General features: G+C 35.9%; 3 protein-coding genes across 3 annotated transcripts; 1 reads left to right on the top strand and 2 right to left on the bottom strand.

The window, feature by feature from the left end:
* The first annotated feature begins 1320 nt into the window (after positions 1–1320).
* On the top strand, positions 1321–7485 carry LOC134814617 (eIF5-mimic protein 2-like). Its single transcript, XM_063822752.1, has 12 exons — positions 1321–1404; positions 1670–1802; positions 1955–2039; positions 2213–2326; positions 2782–2920; positions 4434–4543; positions 4870–4959; positions 5099–5185; positions 5767–5910; positions 6102–6240; positions 6403–6525; positions 6727–7485. The coding sequence occupies exons 1-12, from the start codon at positions 1344–1346 to the stop codon at positions 6753–6755; spliced, it is 1254 nt and encodes a 417-aa protein (XP_063678822.1). The 5' UTR covers positions 1321–1343; the 3' UTR covers positions 6756–7485.
* Positions 7486–7530: 45 nt separating this feature from the next.
* Positions 7531–12070, bottom strand: LOC134814623 (uncharacterized). The gene is made up of 6 exons (XM_063822759.1): positions 11957–12070; positions 11705–11762; positions 11514–11578; positions 10984–11060; positions 8065–8209; positions 7531–7907 (listed from the first exon to the last, which is right to left on the bottom strand). The coding sequence occupies exons 1-6, from the start codon at positions 12011–12013 to the stop codon at positions 7725–7727; spliced, it is 585 nt and encodes a 194-aa protein (XP_063678829.1). The 5' UTR covers positions 12014–12070; the 3' UTR covers positions 7531–7724.
* A 189-nt stretch (positions 12071–12259) lies between these two features.
* On the bottom strand, positions 12260–15620 carry LOC134815127 (POC1 centriolar protein homolog A-like). Its single transcript, XM_063823622.1, has 8 exons — positions 15495–15620; positions 14816–15097; positions 14476–14637; positions 14224–14368; positions 13713–13873; positions 13471–13582; positions 13172–13343; positions 12260–12984 (listed from the first exon to the last, which is right to left on the bottom strand). The coding sequence occupies exons 1-8, from the start codon at positions 15612–15614 to the stop codon at positions 12792–12794; spliced, it is 1347 nt and encodes a 448-aa protein (XP_063679692.1). The 5' UTR covers positions 15615–15620; the 3' UTR covers positions 12260–12791.
* Between the last annotated feature and the right edge of the window lie 3877 nt (positions 15621–19497).

Genomic DNA, 19497 nt, shown 5'->3' with positions numbered 1-19497 from the left:
CGTGAAATACTCGTATTTCAGGCGCATGAAGTGATTAATACAAGTCTGCAAATTGTAATGTTATTACGACGATACAGACTGTATCGTCGTAATAACATTACAATATATCATACAGTGGCAGGGTAACTACACCCTGCTACTGGACTATTACGACGATAAAATTCCACACCTCGTTTAATCATTTCATCGTATTCGCAGTCTTGGATTTGAATTTAGCAGTAAGTTTGACACGAAACTATTTTACTGAAGGTTATAAGATTAGAAAGGGTTTATTTTTACTCCGATAACATAGAATTACCTGTCGAACGTCCTATTTTTATAGATGTGTACTCTGTATATTTGCTGATAACATTATATGATTCCAATTTGAGATTAATACGTCATCATGATAATATGTTTATATAAAGTTATTGATTCGCTATAATTTTTATACAGGCCTTCTACAATCTACAATCTAAGCTGGAATGTCCTTAATTACTAATTTTCTGAGTTTTGTGTATAAAAACGATAACTTAATATTTTGCACTTCGTAGAGGCCACTGCTAAAAGCGTCATAATGCAATTTATCATCCAATAACAGATATGTAGCAGAGTTGCCGCCTGCTTTTGTTTTTGCAATGTACAGCGCGCGGTGCTCCTGTAATATATTATGATATCAGCTCAGTCACCAGATCAGGTTAAGACATTGTGATGTTGTAGAAGGTCTGGATATAGATATAATGTATCCCGTTTTGATTAATATGGAAGTTCTTTGGCTTTACGCCAGCAACTTGCCACGTTCGCGAGAACTGGTACGTGAATATGTCTCAATTTGTATTTGTAAATAACATAACTTTCTGGCTTATAATCAGTCTAATTGCGTAGTATTATCGTTTCTCAAGCTGATGTCTTTTAACTTGTTACTTATAAAAGCCCTGTAAAATAAGCTGATACCGAAGAGCATTACAAGAGAGTAGCTCTTTATTGCTGACAGTGAAATGTCGCTAAGTACTACTCACACTTAAATGACTATTATGACATATTATGTCCGACAAATATCGCATATTTTATTAAAGTGCGGAGACATTGCAGCCAGTCAGAGTTTTGTAGCCAATTAATTAATTAATTAAAGTATCAAACAGCTGGCAGTCCAGTGTAAACAAATTTAAGAATTGCACTGTGAAAATTTGTGCTGAATTGAAATAGATTTTAATAACCTTATTTGACTTTCCTGCAATTATTGAATGAATAATATTTTAGATCTTGATATAATATGTACATTTTATAGATGAATAAATTGACCAATTTTAAATTTATCTTTAATATCGTATCTTCTAATATTAGTGGTCGAAAGGAACCCTTGTATGTCTGGAAAAGCCCTTAAACCTACATTAAGTGGAACAAGGAACAAAACCCGCAAGCGAGGTACGTGCTATCTGTTATTTTAGCGAGGTACGTGCTATCTGTTATTTTAGCGAGGTACGTGCTATCTGTTATTTTAGCGAGGTACGTGCTATCTGTTATTTTAGCGAGGTACGTGCTGTTATTTTATAGGTAATTTCAAGCGAGGTACGTGTTATTTTAGGTAATTTCAGCGTCTTTTTTGTTCTGTAATCGAATGTAATGACAAACAGTAAACAGCGTATTATTCCCGCTAATCATATCATAAACTAATTACAAACGTTATCAGACGAAAAGGAGAGGTACGAACCGCAGGTATTCCGAGACGCGATAATAGCAGGACTTGAAGATGTAGGAAACAACCACGATCAACTACTCAAATATCTCTGTGACACCGCCACCGGCAAACTTGACGTGAAAAGGTTTGAGGATTCTTATGTTAATTTCAAACTAGCTTGTGCATTGTTCGTGTTTTTTTTCATAATTAATTATATTCGATTTGAAATAATTTGTACTGCACGTTTACACACTTGTGTTAAAGTATTGGATTTATAAAACATTTTCTTGTGTTTAGGTATGGAGAAACTTTACTGGACGTCTTGTTTGTTGGAGGGATCATCTCTGCAGGTGGTGCCATAGAGGGTAACATTAGAACCAACGTTAGTAAACATTATTATAGTACTCATTACTCATACTCATTGTATAATATATAATATGTACATACCAAAAGTCGCAATTCTACCTGTTCAATCCCAGTCACATTACAGAACTAACGTCCTCATTTCATGGATTTGTTGTATTTAAACTATTTTACTAACTTTTCTGTTTTCAGATTTGCTTAATACGTCAGGAGCCGGATGATATCAAGTCCTTCACCAACATCTTTATCCAGTTCATAAGGAGATATAAGTGGCTGCAAAATCGTCTGGGAGAGGAAATTAGGAAGGTAAGGATAACACAATCTTTCGAATTTCGATCGATGAATTGGTTTTGACATTTAAATACCAATCAATCTCACCGTCCAGGAATGGTAAAATGTAAACAAGTCTCTTAATGTCCAACTGCTGCATTTAGTCATATTGTCCATGTGGCCCACAAAGTAACAAGCTGTGATAACATTCTCCAAACTATCTTGTACAGTGTACGCATAAGCTGACTTTTTGATAATATAGTCCCTCATTTCTAGTAAAATAGTTTCTAGGAATATCGAGCGTAGCTCGCTATTCCTAGAAATTTATACCCGTTTTAAAAATGTATACCCGTTTTTTTTTCTTTCCAGACTGGATTCCTAGCCACTTTTTAAATGTATGCCACTGGGGCGTAGCATGCACTCGAACAATCAATAGAGTCCGAGATAAAACTACAATATTTAAACCCCAGTAACCCAGCCCTATCCTGCAGATAATAATGGTGATGAGAGTATGTTTGAGCGATGAAGAGCGGTGTCTACTCGGCAGTGCTACTGCCCTTCTCCTCATCGAGGGCATTATTCCCCCAACACTTCTCTCTGGACTTACCCAGGACCATCTTCTCAAGGATGGTAAGTTGTTATTTCCTTATTTTGTTTTGTTTTTCAATTTTCTTAAAAAACTGCTGACCGTGGCAGGGTTAATGTAATATTATGTGTTTTAAAATAACGTGATTAATTGTAATTATACACACTGACAATTGACATTTAGAATACTGTTATTTGACCGCATGTGTGATTAATTGGCCTTATAGGAAATGCCCCGTTTATCACTTTTGACGAAAATAACACGGAATTTATATTTGTTGTACTGAGTATTGAGTAAACAATAACACGATCTGCCATTTTCTTCGAGATAATGTAAACATAACAGCCGTTAAGATCTCAATAATATAATAATTGTGGTACTGTGAATTTAAATATTAACATACATTGCCTTCGACTGCAGAAGTGGTAAAACACTTAATCCAGTAAGTTGATGGAATGAATTTTTACTGCGCTCACTTTTTAATTGCTTTGTAATTCCAGCCATGGCCAAAACCAGTTCAACGAACGGTTGTAAAGTTGTCAAGTCACGTGATATGTCCTTTGTGACACGTGACTTGTCTCTCGTCTGTAACTATTACTGTTTTGGAGGTGTGAAAATATTCGGCGGTTTAATTTTCAGCCAGTACTTGGTAATTGTGGTATAACAGGTTAGCATAAAGCGCAGACATTTCAATATTATGATCATTAGCAATAAACTGCTAGAAATTACAAAAAATTAGCTGTTGCTTTCTGCCGTAAAAATGTATATAATCTGATCAGTTAGTATGACCTTCTTCCTATTATATAGCTGTCTTTACCAAATACAATATACATGGCTTGCATCAACATATATAAGTATCATCTGATTCCAGGAAATTATGTAAATTGTACATTGTACTGTCGACCAAGTACCTCTAATTAACTACATATCTTTAATGTTTTGTAATATGTTAGCGTGTTGTAATCTAATGTGGAATAGCCAGTCCTTATTCTCAGGAACTAGTGATCCTAATATAAACTAATTTAAGATTAAATTAACCAGGTTGCGGGTTATTATATTGCAAGTTAGTGTAAGTTAGCTGACACTTATTATTTGTTTGAAGTGAGTGTGCGTCGAAATGTTCTTATAATCTAATATATAATTGTAATATATATTATATAATGCTAATCTGTTCCAATAAATCTAAACGAATGCGCGCACCCACTAAGTCGGTCGATGAAAACTATCAGAAAATATGTGAATATAAATAGTTCCACCTAAAAGAATTAGAGTTTACCGTTTGTCCTCGGTTCAAGTGGTGAACTACACACATATAAGTACACAATGTCGCCGGCGTTTGTCTCTGAAAATTGATCACACTCTGGTTTGTTTGTTAATATATAACAAGGAGACATCAGTAAGATGTATCATTTGTTGTTTGTTACATTATTTACATTCTCCACTTGTAGATGGGGAAGTTGGGAGCCATCTAATTAACAATATTTAGTCCCGTAATGAGGGATATCCGGTATGTGTTCTTCACGCTATCTGAACATTGTGTCATGTTATCTATTTCAGAGGTAAGTGTTATGTACGCAACAAGTCTGTTCAGGACATGGCTCCAGGAGAGGGACATGGCTTCTTTAACTTCTACTCTCAAGAAAGCCTCTCTAGACCCCTCCCTCCAGGTAAAATAATATTCAAGATATTATCAAAATACTGGTCACTCACTGTCAGCCATTTGTTTAATGTTACCCTTTTTTCTGAAAAATGTAATGGCTCTGACTGTTGTTTTCAAACTCGGCGAACGTTTCATATCTTATCATGCTTGTTGAAACATTGTAATTTTAACTAAGTCTGTTATATCTGCAAGGGAAATTTATGTTCGTTGTGATTCTAATAATTACATACTGGCAGTTTTTGAATTAAAATTAAATTATTGATTGTCCTATTGAAACCTGAAGTTGCTCCAACTAATGCTACTATTCTGTCTCATAATGACTTTTTGCCACAGGACATATTCCCAATCGGTCCCAAAAGAAGTCTGGACCACATAGAGAGTTATTTCAAGGAACAGGGACTGAATGAGATGGTCCAACATGTGGTTAGTACACCTTTTTAGTAAATTTGATATTTTCTTCCCTGATTAACAACATGTGTTTCTAGATAATATGTGGTCACGGACTCACGCATACACGTTGTTTTATTACCAGTGGCAGTATTTTAAAAGATTCAATTTTCAGCGTTCACAAAGAGCGAATAACAACCGGAAAGTGTTTGTTTCCCGGATCAAATTGTTCGTGAATGACGACGAATACAATACTTCAGAGGTAATGACCGATTCGTCACTGATGACCTAATTTTTGTCACAGTCTTACTTGTTTCAATCTTGCGAAAACGTACGTGATTTTGTCGTTTATCCTATAGAAAGTTCGCGCGCGGAATGGCGCGTCTTGCTTACAAATTTTGCGACGCGCGCATTACTGATTTTTTCCGATTCGCCTGCGCTGCATGCTCAGTCTCACGTACCATACGCAATGCGCCGTACAGCTAGGCTTGCGACTCATTTCCCGTTTGTGTCAAGTGTGACAGAGTCACACGAAAGCGTAACGACTAACGTCACTTTAAAGCTTTTAAAAATCAATACTTATCTAGTTTTACTAGTCTTGCCAAGTGTATATTACAAATTCCTGGACCGTGAGCTGAATCATTCCAGATGACATATACAAGCTGTATATTTTTTATGAGAATCCGTATCTGGGCCTGCTTGTTTTTGATATATCTTTCATTTCTACGACCATGAACACTGTTAAATCACAATATTTGATATAAGTAATTAATTAATAATAAACAAGTAATAATTCCATGCTAGATTCTATTACAGACTCTTATTTAACGCCGTTTGTTTCAGTTGTCAGTGTACATCAAAGAAGCAACAGATCAAGGAAAGGTGACCCAACCGTATGCAATGCAAACTCTATTCTCAGCCATTGCCAACTCAGGAGATTGGGCTGGATCCGACTCAATTCCTGACGATTTTTACAAGGAACTCAAGGTATCATTCTTCTGGCAATTTGTTTTAAGTGAGGAGAAATTTATCATTTGTCGAGGAGTTTGACTTCAGGTTAAACTTTCCATTATTAATGGCAGTGTTATGCAGCATTCTATTCTATTTCGATCTGAGGCTCAGTATTTCTACCCGTATCAATATAATTATAATCACTTATAATTTAACTCTCTTTTCAGCAATACAGCGCGCTATTCAAGGAAATTGCCAAGACACACAAATTACAAATAGACTTCATGAACAAAATACAAGAGTTCTGTTACGACAACATCAACTTTCTCAAAACATTCCACAAAGTTATATTCATGCTTTATAACGGTAAGATTGGAATACATGCAACCTGCACTTGTAAATGCCATTCTTCCAATCAAACTCCAATATTAACATTCTTCCACCCAAAACGAGACGTCAATCTAACTCTAATATTCAGGAACAGTCTGGGTAATGATGGTAACCTAAATAACAGACCTGTTTCCTCAGGCAACGTGCTGGAGGAAGATGCAATAGTAGATTGGTACAAAAGTTCACACAGCACTAAGGGCCAAACAGAATTCCTCTCTCAGATGGAGAAAATGGTCAACTGGCTTGAAAATGCCGAGGAAGGTTTGTTTATTTTAGTTGTTCACTGACTTCTTTAACTATTCTTTTAAAGAACAGCTTGTTTGGCAACAACTTAACATCTCCGAACTTCTAATTTCGGGCCCACATGTCCCAAGATAAGTTAGATTTTCAGGATTAACCTGGTCCAGAGTGTAAAGTTTCTGTGAATATTAATATTTGTATTAATGTTCAGTTAAATTTCAGAGGAGGACTCCGACGAGGATGAGGAGTAGACCTCTCCAAGTTTCTAGAACTCTTCCGAACTTTCTAGAAGATTCCAGCCCTCTCCGGGAACGAACAACCTCACCCTCCTCCTTCCTTTCTAGGCTACGATTTGAGAGAAAATTATTTCAAGTGTAATGGAAAAGGGGTTATTTATTTGTAGTTTTTTTGGGCAGTAATATAGAAATGTATAGTGTTGCTGTCCGCATCATTAAAACATTGATAATGCAAAGTTTTAACTTAGTATTGATAATTTAGTGCCGCAATTCCGGGATTTTACATTGTATGTTTCTAAATTTTAAAGAGTTGTCACAATATTTCTTGAATTGAGATTTTATGAAGAACAGTAAGATCATGTTTTTTTTGCAGGTATTTATTCAAAAAATTTGTAAATATGGTAGCAACACACCCTGGTATGCTCTCACGAAGGTTTATCCTACACACATACTTTGAGAGGTCTCTATAATCTAGATAAAATACTTTGTGAAATGTTTCTAACTCTTTAGCAAACCTACTACGGATATAACCGCTAGGAGTGGTTCATTGGATAACAGCCAATTTTTACGATATACGTGTATGATGTGCTATTTGAATTTAATTCGAAATTTTAGGTTGATTTTATTGTGGTTCGTTCCCCGTTTAACTTAAGCTTATATTTTATTTTCCGGTATGAAAGCAGCAGCAAAGATTGATATAACCTATGCTATGGTTCTAATATGATTTTGTATTTTGCTGGAGTAATTTATTGATTTTCATTTGGCAATTACAAAGTTAAAACAGGAACTTTAAAACTGAAGAAAATGAAACCAAAATTCAATAAATTATTTTAGAATATAAAAACAGCGGCTAAAAGTAAGCAATTTAATTAAGAATTTCTATTGTTATCTTGGCTTCTAAAACCGATAAAATTGAAAATGTAAAGAAGCGGATGTTAGAATGGACTACAATTAAAATAAACGAATTAAAAATAACTTCAAGTCCTACGATCCTAAGTTTCCATTCTCCAAGAAATAATTCTTCATAGCTAACAGAGCATTGAAACGATGGGAAATGGTGTTCTTTATCTTCTTATCCATTTCAGCGTAAGTCACATCATAGCCGTCAGGCTGAAAGACTGGGTCCCAGCCAAAATAATCCGGGCCTCTCGGGGGAACAATCTTTCCCTGAAATGTACGTATAGATTCAGGGTACTAATTCAGCAATTTTTTCAAAGTGCCGCACATTTCGAAGTAAAATCTGCAAAATCGATTTAAATATATTGATCAGCTCTGTAATAATTCCACCAAAATAAAACAACAAGAAGTGAAACGTGTTGCTCACATGACATTTCCCCTCGAAGATAACCGCCTCTTTCTTGTCCGGATCGTAGTAAGCGAAAGTACAGAGAGCAAAAGCAGACTTGTCCTCGTAACCAGCCAATAATTTGTACAAACCTTCTCTGCCACACTTGTCTAAAAACCACTTTCTAAAACGTTTAGACTTAGTTTTAATACTTTCAACACTACTATATAACAAATAATTTGAGGTTTCTATTGTTAAGTTGTTATCATACACACCCAGATCTACGTTACTGTAGCTGTTTAAGTTTTTCTAAAAACTTACAGTTTATCTTGGGTATAGGACCTTGATTTCATTAGCAGATATGGATGACTTGAAGAAACTGGAAGAAGAGCTCGACCTAATCAACGAAAAGTCCTTTCAAGGTAAGAAAACAATCCACGAAGCAAAGATTTTAACAGATATACCCACCAGCAACAACAAAGAACATATTTTCAAGGTTTGTAAAGAACTATACATCATTGCAACCAGAGCTATTGATCTAGCAAAGACCTCACTTGTCCCCCTTCCGGAACAGGACAGCCAAACTCTAGAAAACATAATTAAGAGACAATTGAGTGAAGTCCTACCTAATCTTCTGAAAGAAGCTATTTCAGTGGCTGCCATTTCCCCTGCGGAATCCCTGCAAGCTAACCTCCCAATAGAGAAGCCCCTGCCAGCAAGGCACACGATTACTATAGCCAAGTCACCAGTGAACGAGGATGATACAGAGACTACTATCACTAACCATGAATGGACCGAAGTTTATCGTAAGGACGTGAAGAAGTCTCTTAAAGGTGACAGCTGGAAGAGTCTTGGGGTAAAGTTTGATAAGTCTCTTACCATGGAAAGACAAATTAATAGTGTCAAAAAGAAATGCAGCTGGACAATGATGAATCTAAGGACGATTGGGCGCTATCTGGATGAAGGAGTGAAACTCATGATGGTAACACAGCTTGTAATATCAAAGCTCGACTACTGTAATTCTCTTTACATGAACCTACCAAAGACACGACTAAACAAGCTAAGATCAACCCTCAATGGTGCCATACGGTTCATCTACAATATCAAAGACCGATCAGAAGACCTACTTCCCTACTACAAGAGAGCACATATCCTTCCTCTTGACCAAAGGATTTTCTTTAAAGTCTGCCTGTTAACTTATAAAGCTGTGCATGGGATTGCACCGGCCTACATACAGAATCTTGTAGTGATTGAAAACCCATTGACAATAGCTACTTGTACAAGATCAAAAGTAGAAGGAGATTGTTACAGACTAAAGACTCCTAAAACTACAAATAGTAAGATTGATCAACGTCGATTCACCAACTACGCACCAACTGCTTGGAACTCACTTCCCTGGGAGATACGATCACTACGCAACGTAGACAGTTTCAAAGGTACCCTTAAACATTATTTATATGACCGTATGTGATTAGTGCTGTTTTTGTCTTTGTTCTTATGATTTGTTGTAGGGTGTATCTTTATTTATTAGTGCAATGTGTATTAACATATTAATAATCCTTCTTTTGATTCCTATAAGTATGTTATGTTACTTTTGAAGAGTTTTCTGGTGGTTTATTGTTAATCGTAGTGTGGTATATATCAATAAATCTTCCTATGATTACTATATGATATATTTAAAGTTTTAATTTTTCCTAAATAGATTTGTTTTTGAGATGATTTAGTTGTTTGTTGCTGGATATTTTCACCTCACCCTTTAGAACCGCTCTGACATGGTTAGTACCTGGCACTTGTGTCAGTTGCTAACCATATGGGCGGTATACAAGCACATTATTTCATTTCATTTCATTTCATTTCATTTAGATGTGAATATCCTATTAACTATTAATTAATAGTACAGGGTGGGCCAAAAGTCACTGGACATACGTTGGCCTTAATAGCTCAGTCACTGAGTGACCAATTGAAATAATTCTTTCTGGTACGACTTACTACCACCACTGGTTCGAGGAATTTGTCAAATCGAAAAATATTCGAGTTCATTTTTTTCAAATGAAGGTTCATTTTTGCATTTATTTGATAGTTTGGATAGTCGGATCGAGCTAAATTTTATTACCCCGTTAACCACCCCATTAAACATTATGGGAATCGTTGAGGCTGCCCAATTAAGGTGGCGTGTCACGGTGTCAGATAATCATCCAGTCAATTTTGTTAACGAGATACACAAAATTCTTGATAACTTCGTCATTTCTAATCTGTTTCACGTCATTTTTTCAGATCAGATGCAACATTTAATAATCTACCGTCTTTATAAAAAATCAGGCGTCCAGAATTTTAATTTTGAATGGGCGTGGTCTCAAATATTCGAATTTTCAAATTTTGACGACGGAATCCTCGAACCAGAAGCTACAGTATGCTATCGATCTGCAAAGCAACAGCTCTCAAATATAAAACACGGCGAAGCTATTAAGACCAACGCATGTCCAGTGACTTTTGGCCCACCCTGTACTTTCTACGATTTTTCCTCGCAGTGGCGTTTAAAAATAAATGCGAAAGGTTCGGTGAATTGTAATTGTATAAAGTACCCTCAATTCTGATCATTAACAACTTTTTAAGAATGGCAAATCTTTGCAGAGATTGATTTCTGGATCCACGTATTGTGGTGATATTATTTGATCCAGAATTTCAATATTTCCCCAAATAAAAGAACCAAGCTGGCGGGGACCTCAATTGTCCACGGCGAGAGCTGTGACCGCCTCCTTTTTATGAATGAGGTGTATCAAATGTAAGATGGCAAATATAGAAATATAGTGTAATGATGTTTGTTCATAGCGGCTTGACTGACTTCTATACTATTTACAAATTAGTAATGACTATACCCTTGAAACCTATAGTGAATGAAAGATACATTTTCACTAACTAGATTTAAACTACACAGTACCAACTACCTAAGTGTCTTACATGTAGGGACCAGGCAGACCATTGAGTGCGTTGTAACAGAGACAAGTATCTTCCACTATCACCGGTCCAAAATTCATCTGAAAAACAAATACATTAAATCGAATAATATTATGTAAGGTCAGCTAGCTGGGGATTGCATGGCTTGCTCAATTGCGCGCCGCGCACACAATTTTGCTACACTAACGGCTCAACGCCTTTTGCCTTTATTATTTGAATGTCGAATGTCGACTAGTAAAAAGATGCAAAACCGTTAAAAAGGCGCCAAATCCAAACGTTATCCGATCACTGATTTTACAAAGTTCAAATGACAAAATCCGGTCAATTGAAGAGAAGGAATTATCAGCAGTTAGTTCAGAGAATGTCATAACTTTGTATGTAATGTTTACCGTTACTGGAGGTACCGTCAATGTTCACATGTGCGTGATTAAGAAGTTTTAAGTAAGTACAAACCATGTGTGACTGGTAACATGGCTGAAATCAGGCATATTTATGAAAATTGTACGCTAAACTACATTTACTACTCGACTTACTTTTTCAGCAGCTAGTAAACATTTTTGTCTTGCTATGTCTTCTGGCTCTCCTTGTAATTCTGGAACTGGAAAAATGTCAAGAATTATAGCAAAATCGAAGAATTTATGAATAATACAAGTTTTTAATAAGTAAAACGTGGAATCTTTAATTTGATTTGTATCCTTTCAAGAGGATAATAAAATCTACTTACGATCAACTTTATGAGCTTCAATCATAAAGGGAAAGTCTTTACCAAGTATTGCAGTCACCTGAGGCAAATAAACTGAGGTTACCAGACAAACAAGGAATATTTGCTTAGGATAAATTGTCAATTATTGTAGGTTCTTGGAATGAATGAAATAATTGTAAAACATTTATGAACATTTAAATTACGATCTGGAACATTACAAGGACGTTATCCATTTATCTCAAACAGGAAAAAACAAAACATGTAGGTACTAACCTCTTCTAACTTTTTAGCGTTTCCAGTGATGAAGGTGATGACTTTTTGAGCACTCATCTTTACGTAGACTTGATTTCTGTTGGCTTTTTACTTCTCATAAAGTCTAATCAGAAGTTATTATCATTATAAGCTCTCTAGTACATGGTGCAAGAGGAAATAGTACTTCTGATGCTTTCAGCAGATTTCAGTTGTAAACACAGCAAAAACTAGACGATATTTTTAAGTTGAATTACAATGCCTTAAAAATGAAACAGACAGGGGAGAAGCATTTAAATACATCGTTAGTTAAATAAAACTCTGGTGTTGTTTTCTTGAAATAAGCTTGCATATTATAGTTGATATGATTAGTGGAACCACTGTAACCTTTGTTCCAAAGTGTTCGTCAATTAATTTCATTATTTTAAACCAATATATGTACCATTAATTTAAAAAGTTATCTCATACTTAATTTTGAGTGGTAGCAAAACTAAATTTCGGGTTAAAGTTACAACTCTAACTGTTTGAGATTTTCAATTTGATGTATATTGTGCTAAATTCAAAGTCTGCTACCATGTAAAAACTGTTCCCTTGGCTTTACGTAAGCAGCTAATTAAAAATTACTTAAATCTAAATTGTTTTATGGATTTGCAACTGTCACAGTTTAAAAATATTAAATTCTGGTAAAAATCTTCTGTGAAATTTCAAGGTCAAATAACTTAATCAGTTAATAGTAATATAATGTGATGTCTGACTAAACCATTTGTACTTTATATACAATATAAATTATAACCTTCCTTTACATCTACTACACATGCAAGGGATCTGAACATCAACCAATCACAGCACAGAGACCATCTCAATCATTTGGCTTGATCTGGAGGGAGATCATTTGTTGGTTATCCAGACACTCCTTCAACTTATTCTCCGTCATGGTCAGTCTCTGCTCTAGAATACTTACAGTTTGTGTCAGTACATCTAGCTGTCCTACCATGTGTTCCAGTGTTGCTGCTAATTGTGGGGGGATGGACTGGGGCTCTAGTGGAGTCGTCCTGAGGGTATAATTAATTAGTTAATATGGGTATTTGTATGCATAAGATAATAGCATAAGAATATTGTAATTAACTGTGATTATCTTATGCGGATATCAGATGAGAAAAGGAAACGGAAGTCGAAAAACTAAAACATACAATGTATTAAGTAATCTCAACAGCACTAGAACTGTAAAATAAAACTAACGTAGCGTGGTTATTAAATATGTTATCTTTAGTGTTATCAGGGTTGGTTCGTTGATCTATCTGGTTGGTTTGGTTAGCAGGCAGGTTGAACAGAGCTGGTCCCACATTGACTGGTTCACATTCTGGAGCTGAACAATCTTTAGGCTGTGCTAGCACTGACACTTGTTTACCTTCTGGGGACACGAGCTTATTAACTGGACAATTTTAACCTTTAAAATTAGATTTCGCCTAAACTTTATTCTCTTCAAGACATTGAAATGGACTTATATTAACAAGAAAGTTTAAAATGAAGGTACGAACCAGGCTGAACATTACTGTCAACATTAAACTTGTGCACGTGCTCTTTTTTGGAGGCTTTAGGAACATTGCTTACTGGCTCGTCTCCTTTAAAGTTTGTTTTCCACACCATCACCTGGGAGGATTGGGTTAAGGTTGGGAGCTTGTCCATTTGGATCTTCACTACTCTTGTATTAAAGTAAATAGCTAACAATCTTACAATATAAAGTAGATCCCACATAATATGACTCTTATCAAAACATTACCTGCTCGTCAGCCCCACCGCTAGCAAAGTATTCTCCGGTAGATGAGAAAGCAGCAGCAGTAGCAGGACCCTTGTGACCGTGGAGTGTGTAGAAGAGACGACCCTCTATAAGGTCCATTATCTTGAGAGTAGAATCACTACTTGCCGTCAGGAGGAAGTTTCCTGAAAATTAGTTGTTGTAAATTTTTGTAAATATGTTAATTACTTTGATGATTAGTGTATAGTAATACAGCTGATTAAAATTCAACTGTGTAATTAAATATTTGTAGTTTACGGTGTATAATTGTATACAAAATGGATGCAAGCTTATAATAGTAGAAGTGATATTTATAGTGGTAATAATACCGCAGTTCGTGAAAATTTGTTGTGAAAATATGAATTAGATTTTATTACCACAGTCATTCCTTAATGACTGATATGAAAGTCTTTCATATAGCTACCGGCACCACTTTTAAAAATTTGTTAAATTATCAAGATGTCTTGATTTATTTGGTGCAAGTATTATAACAAACCAGATGGATGGAAGGAAACACTGTTGACAGTTGAGCCATGAGCTTGGTAATGCTGAAGTAACTTGTTCATTCTGAGATCCCACAGTTTAACAGAATTGTCTGAGTTTGCGGAGGCTATGCACGTTCCATTAGGGTGGAACTCAACCTGGCAGATAAGGAAATGAAGTGAAGACATTGTAAATGCTGAACTTATACACTTGTATATTAATCATTATAGATATTCCCAATTAGTAGAATTATTAATCAACTCACATCGTTGATAAAACCAGAATGTTCGAAGAATGTATGAATACATTCTTTGCTGGCAATGTCCCACAGTTTCAGTGACTTATCATCACTACCAGACCCGACCAATCTGCCATCAGAGGAGAACTTGGCTGTCTTAACCCAGTTCACATGGCCATTCAAAGATGCCTGAAATAAAAGATGAATAAAAATTTGATTTTATGATTATAATATGTAGTATCGCACAAAAAATGTTCACATCACGCTGTATACCTGTATAAAGACGTTTCAATAATATTATATTATAGTCACTTTTTTAGTAATGTGTCATCAAACTAGCACAGAGTCAAAACCATTGATAATTCACCTGAAACTTTTGTCTATGAACCGTCCATAATTTAATAGATTTATCATCAGATGAAGAGAGTAGTGATTGGCCATCAGCAGAGAAGTCGACACATCTAACAGTGTTAGTGTGTGCTTTAAAAACTGTAGATTCCCCTTTAACTGATGGTATCCACAGCCGGATAGTCCTATCTCGGGAGCCTGAAGCAAGAAGGTGTCCAGAAGGACTAAATTTCAGGGACATGACAGCATCTTTGTGTCCCAAGAATCGGTAGGCTCTCATCTGGGGTTTAAAGTTCCAAACCTGGGATATTTTCATGTACAATATACCTTGGCCTTGCCAACTTAACTAATGTAATATCTACATTTTTTAAAAACATTTTAAAAAAATTATGGCAAAGAATCATGTTTTAAAAAAATTATGGCAAAGAATCATGTTCTGTGTACATTCATTTAATCAACTACAAAGGGGTCGTTCACATATTACATAATCACGTTTTGGACAATTTTTAACCCCTCGCCCACCGGCCACCCCCCCCCCCCTCCTCCTCCATCCACAATTTACACACAGCTATTGCATCAAAATTACACTAGCGTAATCATTTGGAAACCCGCTCCCCCTCGGCTGATTACGTAATATGTGAATGACCCCTTAGCACTGCACTGAACCTAGTTTGGCTAATATCACAGATACCACTTACCATGACAGTGGAATCCATACCGCTTGAAGCAAGTTGCTTCATGTTTGGATTGAAATGGCAGCATGTCACTGTATCTTTGTGACCCTTGAAGTGTCTCTCTAATGTTGGATCTTCTTTCATGATACAACTTTCAAAATAGTGTTGTCAGTGCTGGTAAAATCGAAAATTCATCGATTTATATTCTTCTAATTAAGTAAAAAAGTTTGTGCAGAATGGGTTGGATAATGAATTAGCAGTGATAGCAGCAGAACAAGTACGTTTTGTGTTCAAATCCTGCCATCAACAATAGATAAAACAAAGTTTTACAACTTTCAACCCTCAGCCTTTAATGCTTGATCACAGAAGTCAACAATATGAAGCAAATAGATTGTAGATCACTGGGGAGACCCAGGAAGGGGCTCTTAACGTTCAGATTACCAATTTTCAACCACTTATTATTATATCTAAAATAGCTAATAGTTAAACTAATTATTAACTGGCCCCTTTAAGTGGGCAATAACATACACTTCATAAATTATGTATATATATAAATTCAAGTCTATTTATCTGATTCTGTTAAATGTGTTTAGATCTTTTTGGTATTTCACTGTGGGTGTTTCCACATTTGTTGGTTGAGAATACTCAACAAAACATACATGAAGCTTGACTGCTTTATTGATCTGGGCAGGCACCGGGGGCAGACATCCCAACACCAGTGCGTTTGCGTTGGGACATAGTGTTGGGCTGCTTCAGGATGTGTTAGATCCCAGAGAAGCTGCCATCCGTTCCCCTCTACTGCTTTAGCTCAGTGGCAGTATGGGCCCTGGCTTCCTGCCATGCCACAATGGTACCAATGAAAGTACAGAAAAGTGGTGGATTTCGGGGTCCAGGATCCTCCCTCTTTAAGGTGGTGTCTTTTCCCTATCAGATATGTGCAGAGTCTCGGTAATTTGATGTATTTTTTGTATGCTATGATAATGTTTCTAGCATCCCAAGATTGTGATCTAAGGTTGATAGCTAACTGGCATCATATGAGACCGTTGAACTTTATTGGTTTCTAATTTATCTAGTTGGCTAGATCCTGGAGAAATTCATTTTGTCCCCAAAGAAATTCAACTCCCCTACACACCCACTTTAATTAGTTAAATTTGACGAATCTTTTAGGAAATATAACTTTGGCCCATATCTATAATCTCTGAAATTTCTGTGCAATTCTAAGAAGAATTACGTGAGTTATTAAAGGGTTGGGTGTGGGCAGTTACTTCTGGGCCACCCTGTACATTTTACTGTTTTGACTGAATTTTTCTTTAATACTCACTTTGTGAATTTACTGGCACAAAACTTACTGGGCGGCGCTCAGCCTAGCCTGTCATTCCGCCGAATCTCTATGTTTATGAACACGATAGCCTGAGGTCCCCAGGTAACTGAAACCCTAACTGCTAACCCTAACGAGAAATTAGACCAACTTCCTCATAGGGTCATATCACGTGATCGAGACAGTTTTTCGCCAATATCTCGTCAGGGGAGCATTTTAACCTTATGTCATGGGGGTGATTCGGAATCAGCGTCCGAAAATACATCGAATGAAGTTGATTTCAACTGTTGGGGGCCCTTTTAGAACAATCTCGAAGATCGACTGTAGAGTGATTTAGCACGCTCGATGTTGTACGTGGAGACATTTACGATATGATTCATTGAAATAAAAACTTTTCGATTGAGTTGAAAATGGGTGCAAAGATTTGAGATTATTGTAAACTTCGCATTTAAATGAGGAAGCGTGAATAGAGCAACAAAAACTACTTTAAAGGCCTACTATTGTATTGTATTGTATCGAGCATAAAGAACATTTTAGCTTTTAGTGAGATATACATGTCATATTGTAAAGTATGGACTCAGGACTGGGGGCTAACAATAAAATAGTACTACTACTGCTGATGTTACTGTTACATGTCACATGTTAGAGATAGAGATATAACTTATAAATAGTAATACATTTTTTCAATTCATTTATGATAGCTCGGCTTTTTGATTTCAGTCGAGTAGCAACAGCATCAATTTGTCCGATAAAGATACGTTGAACATATAATGGTTTATATCTTGATTTATATTTTATATATTCTGGTTGGCCAGATTGGCTTCCTTACAGACATTGGAAACCAAAACAGCGATAAACACAGAAGCAAACGCATTTCTCAGTTTCTCAACCTCTGCTCAGGGGGAGACGGAAGATCTTCAAGGTATGTAGTTGAAACTGAACCATGTTAATTACATTTACCTGAGTAGATGTTAATTTAGACACACCCGACAGTTGTCTTAGCTAATAGTTTGTTTCTTCATTTAAATATGTAATTACAAATTACGGTAGATATCTCAAAACGAAACCCAAAGAGTGAAGAGATTTCGATCGATATGATAAACCTATTGTACAGTAGTGGCAGATATATGTGAATATTTGGCACTTTTTAAAAACTTATGAACATATCCTTGTCAACTTGCATAGAATTTAGAAATAGAGATGATAAATAGTAATAAATATGGAATATATTTTTTGCCAACTATTTTTAGATTGTCCTGCGTCTTTCCCCAACGTCTACTACCATGGACAGTACTGTTGTAAATCAAACAAGGAGAACGTCTACACTCCTCAGGGTACCAAGTGTGACGGCAGTGTGATAGAGAAACAGTTTGTGCTGCGAGGGGGACCAGTTCACGCCATGTCCCAGTAGAACTAGAAATTATGGAATGAGCTACCAAGGACGTAAGCTAGGTGAGTGTCTTCGTTTTGGTTACCTTATCGGACCTTATTTGGACGGACATTAAATTAACGGACATAATTATGAACGGATATTAATATGAATGCTAGAAGGCATTCAAAACCATCAAAATTCCGAATTTTTTTCATTTTTTTGACGTTTTTTTATTTCAGCAAATGATTTTTAAATCCATTTTTATACAGTAAGTAAGAAAAACAGACGTTAAGCAGTAAGAATGTTAAAATATGTGTACATGATCAGTGTCTAATTTCACATATCATCTTCATCAAATGGGTTTTCGTGCAAGAAATAGTCCATGCTTAAAGCATCAGTGATTTCTAGCTTTATGAAAACCTTTTTTATCAAACTATCCCGGTCCTGCATTTCAGTGTTTTACAAGCCATTCAGCGTAAAGTGGTTTTATCTTAGACAACTTTAGGTAAACCTTAACATCACGTGGAGCTTTCCTAGCACTGTTCTATTACCTCCCCTGAGTAATATGAACTATAACAACGTCGGAAAATGTCCTTGGCAACACGATTTACCGTCCCAGTGACAAAAATTTAAAAAGGGACTAGGAATCCAGTCTGGAAAGAAAAAACGGCTACCATATATTTTTAAAACGACTACCATAAATTTTTCGGCCGCTCCGCGGCCGGATAACGATTTCATTTTACTTTGCTAGTTATATTACAGAGGTTTAGTTATTCATTAGTATAGTTATTAATTCATTAGTATAGTTATTCATAATTGCCAAAAGATTGTGAAAGATTTCCTTTCCGGGTCTCGAACTCGCGATCTGCTAATATTGATTGAAATAAATTTTCGTGCACATACAGAATGAATGGTTAATAATTTAATATATATGTAGACCAAGGTCTGTGCACGGGATGCTTCCTGGAAGAATCCAGTTCTTTTAGCGGGGCACCCTACCTAAAGCCAAATTGAGATATAATAATCATATTCCTAGAGAAATAATCAGAAATCGAATACCAATCAAATAATATGATATATAGGAGTAGTAACCATATTTACTATGCAAAATGCCCCAACCACAGAGTGTAAATTTATATAGAATTCAAATTCCATACCATCATTAAACCTCAATAGTCAATATAATAGCCCAGGCAAAATTAAATAACTTCTTATATACCTTACTGTCATACTACAAATTAATTAAACATTTGAAATCTGTTAACCAGAGAATAAATTTCTAAACCTAATGCAAGTGAAATAATTTAGATGCAATAATGAATGCCTAATGTGAGTAT

Source organism: Bolinopsis microptera, chromosome 5 (genome assembly GCF_026151205.1).
Source record: "Bolinopsis microptera isolate Bmic1 chromosome 5, MBARI_Bmic_1.0, whole genome shotgun sequence".
In the NCBI taxonomy this organism is placed as follows: domain Eukaryota; kingdom Metazoa; phylum Ctenophora; class Tentaculata; order Lobata; family Bolinopsidae; genus Bolinopsis; species Bolinopsis microptera.
Note: the sequence above shows the minus strand (reverse complement) of the source record. Positions and strands in the feature narration are given on the sequence as shown.

What these genes read in the sequence shown, in the direction of transcription:
- LOC134814617 (XM_063822752.1), top strand. Translation starts at nt 1,344, where the DNA reads ATGTCTGGAAAAGCCCTTAAACCTACATTAAGTGGAACAAGGAACAAA. An exon ending in GGCAAACTTGACGTGAAAAG is followed by an intron (nt 1,803 to 1,954) that starts GTTTGAGGATTC and finishes TCTTGTGTTTAG; the next exon opens with GTATGGAGAAACTTTACTGG. An exon ending in GCTTGAAAATGCCGAGGAAG is followed by an intron (nt 6,526 to 6,726) that starts GTTTGTTTATTT and finishes GTTAAATTTCAG; the next exon opens with AGGAGGACTCCGACGAGGAT.
- LOC134815127 (XM_063823622.1), bottom strand. Translation starts at nt 15,614, where the DNA reads ATGAAAGAAGATCCAACATTAGAGAGACACTTCAAGGGTCACAAAGAT. An exon ending in TGTTTCCTTCCATCCATCTG is followed by an intron (nt 13,874 to 14,223) that starts GTTTGTTATAAT and finishes ACTAATTTTCAG; the next exon opens with GAAACTTCCTCCTGACGGCA. An exon ending in TGACAGTAATGTTCAGCCTG is followed by an intron (nt 13,344 to 13,470) that starts GTTCGTACCTTC and finishes TCGTGTCCCCAG; the next exon opens with AAGGTAAACAAGTGTCAGTG.
- LOC134814623 (XM_063822759.1), bottom strand. Translation starts at nt 12,013, where the DNA reads ATGAGTGCTCAAAAAGTCATCACCTTCATCACTGGAAACGCTAAAAAG. An exon ending in TGAAGCTCATAAAGTTGATC is followed by an intron (nt 11,579 to 11,704) that starts GTAAGTAGATTT and finishes ACATTTTTCCAG; the next exon opens with TTCCAGAATTACAAGGAGAG. An exon ending in GGTCTGCCTGGTCCCTACAT is followed by an intron (nt 8,210 to 10,983) that starts GTAAGACACTTA and finishes TAAACGTTTTAG; the next exon opens with AAAGTGGTTTTTAGACAAGT.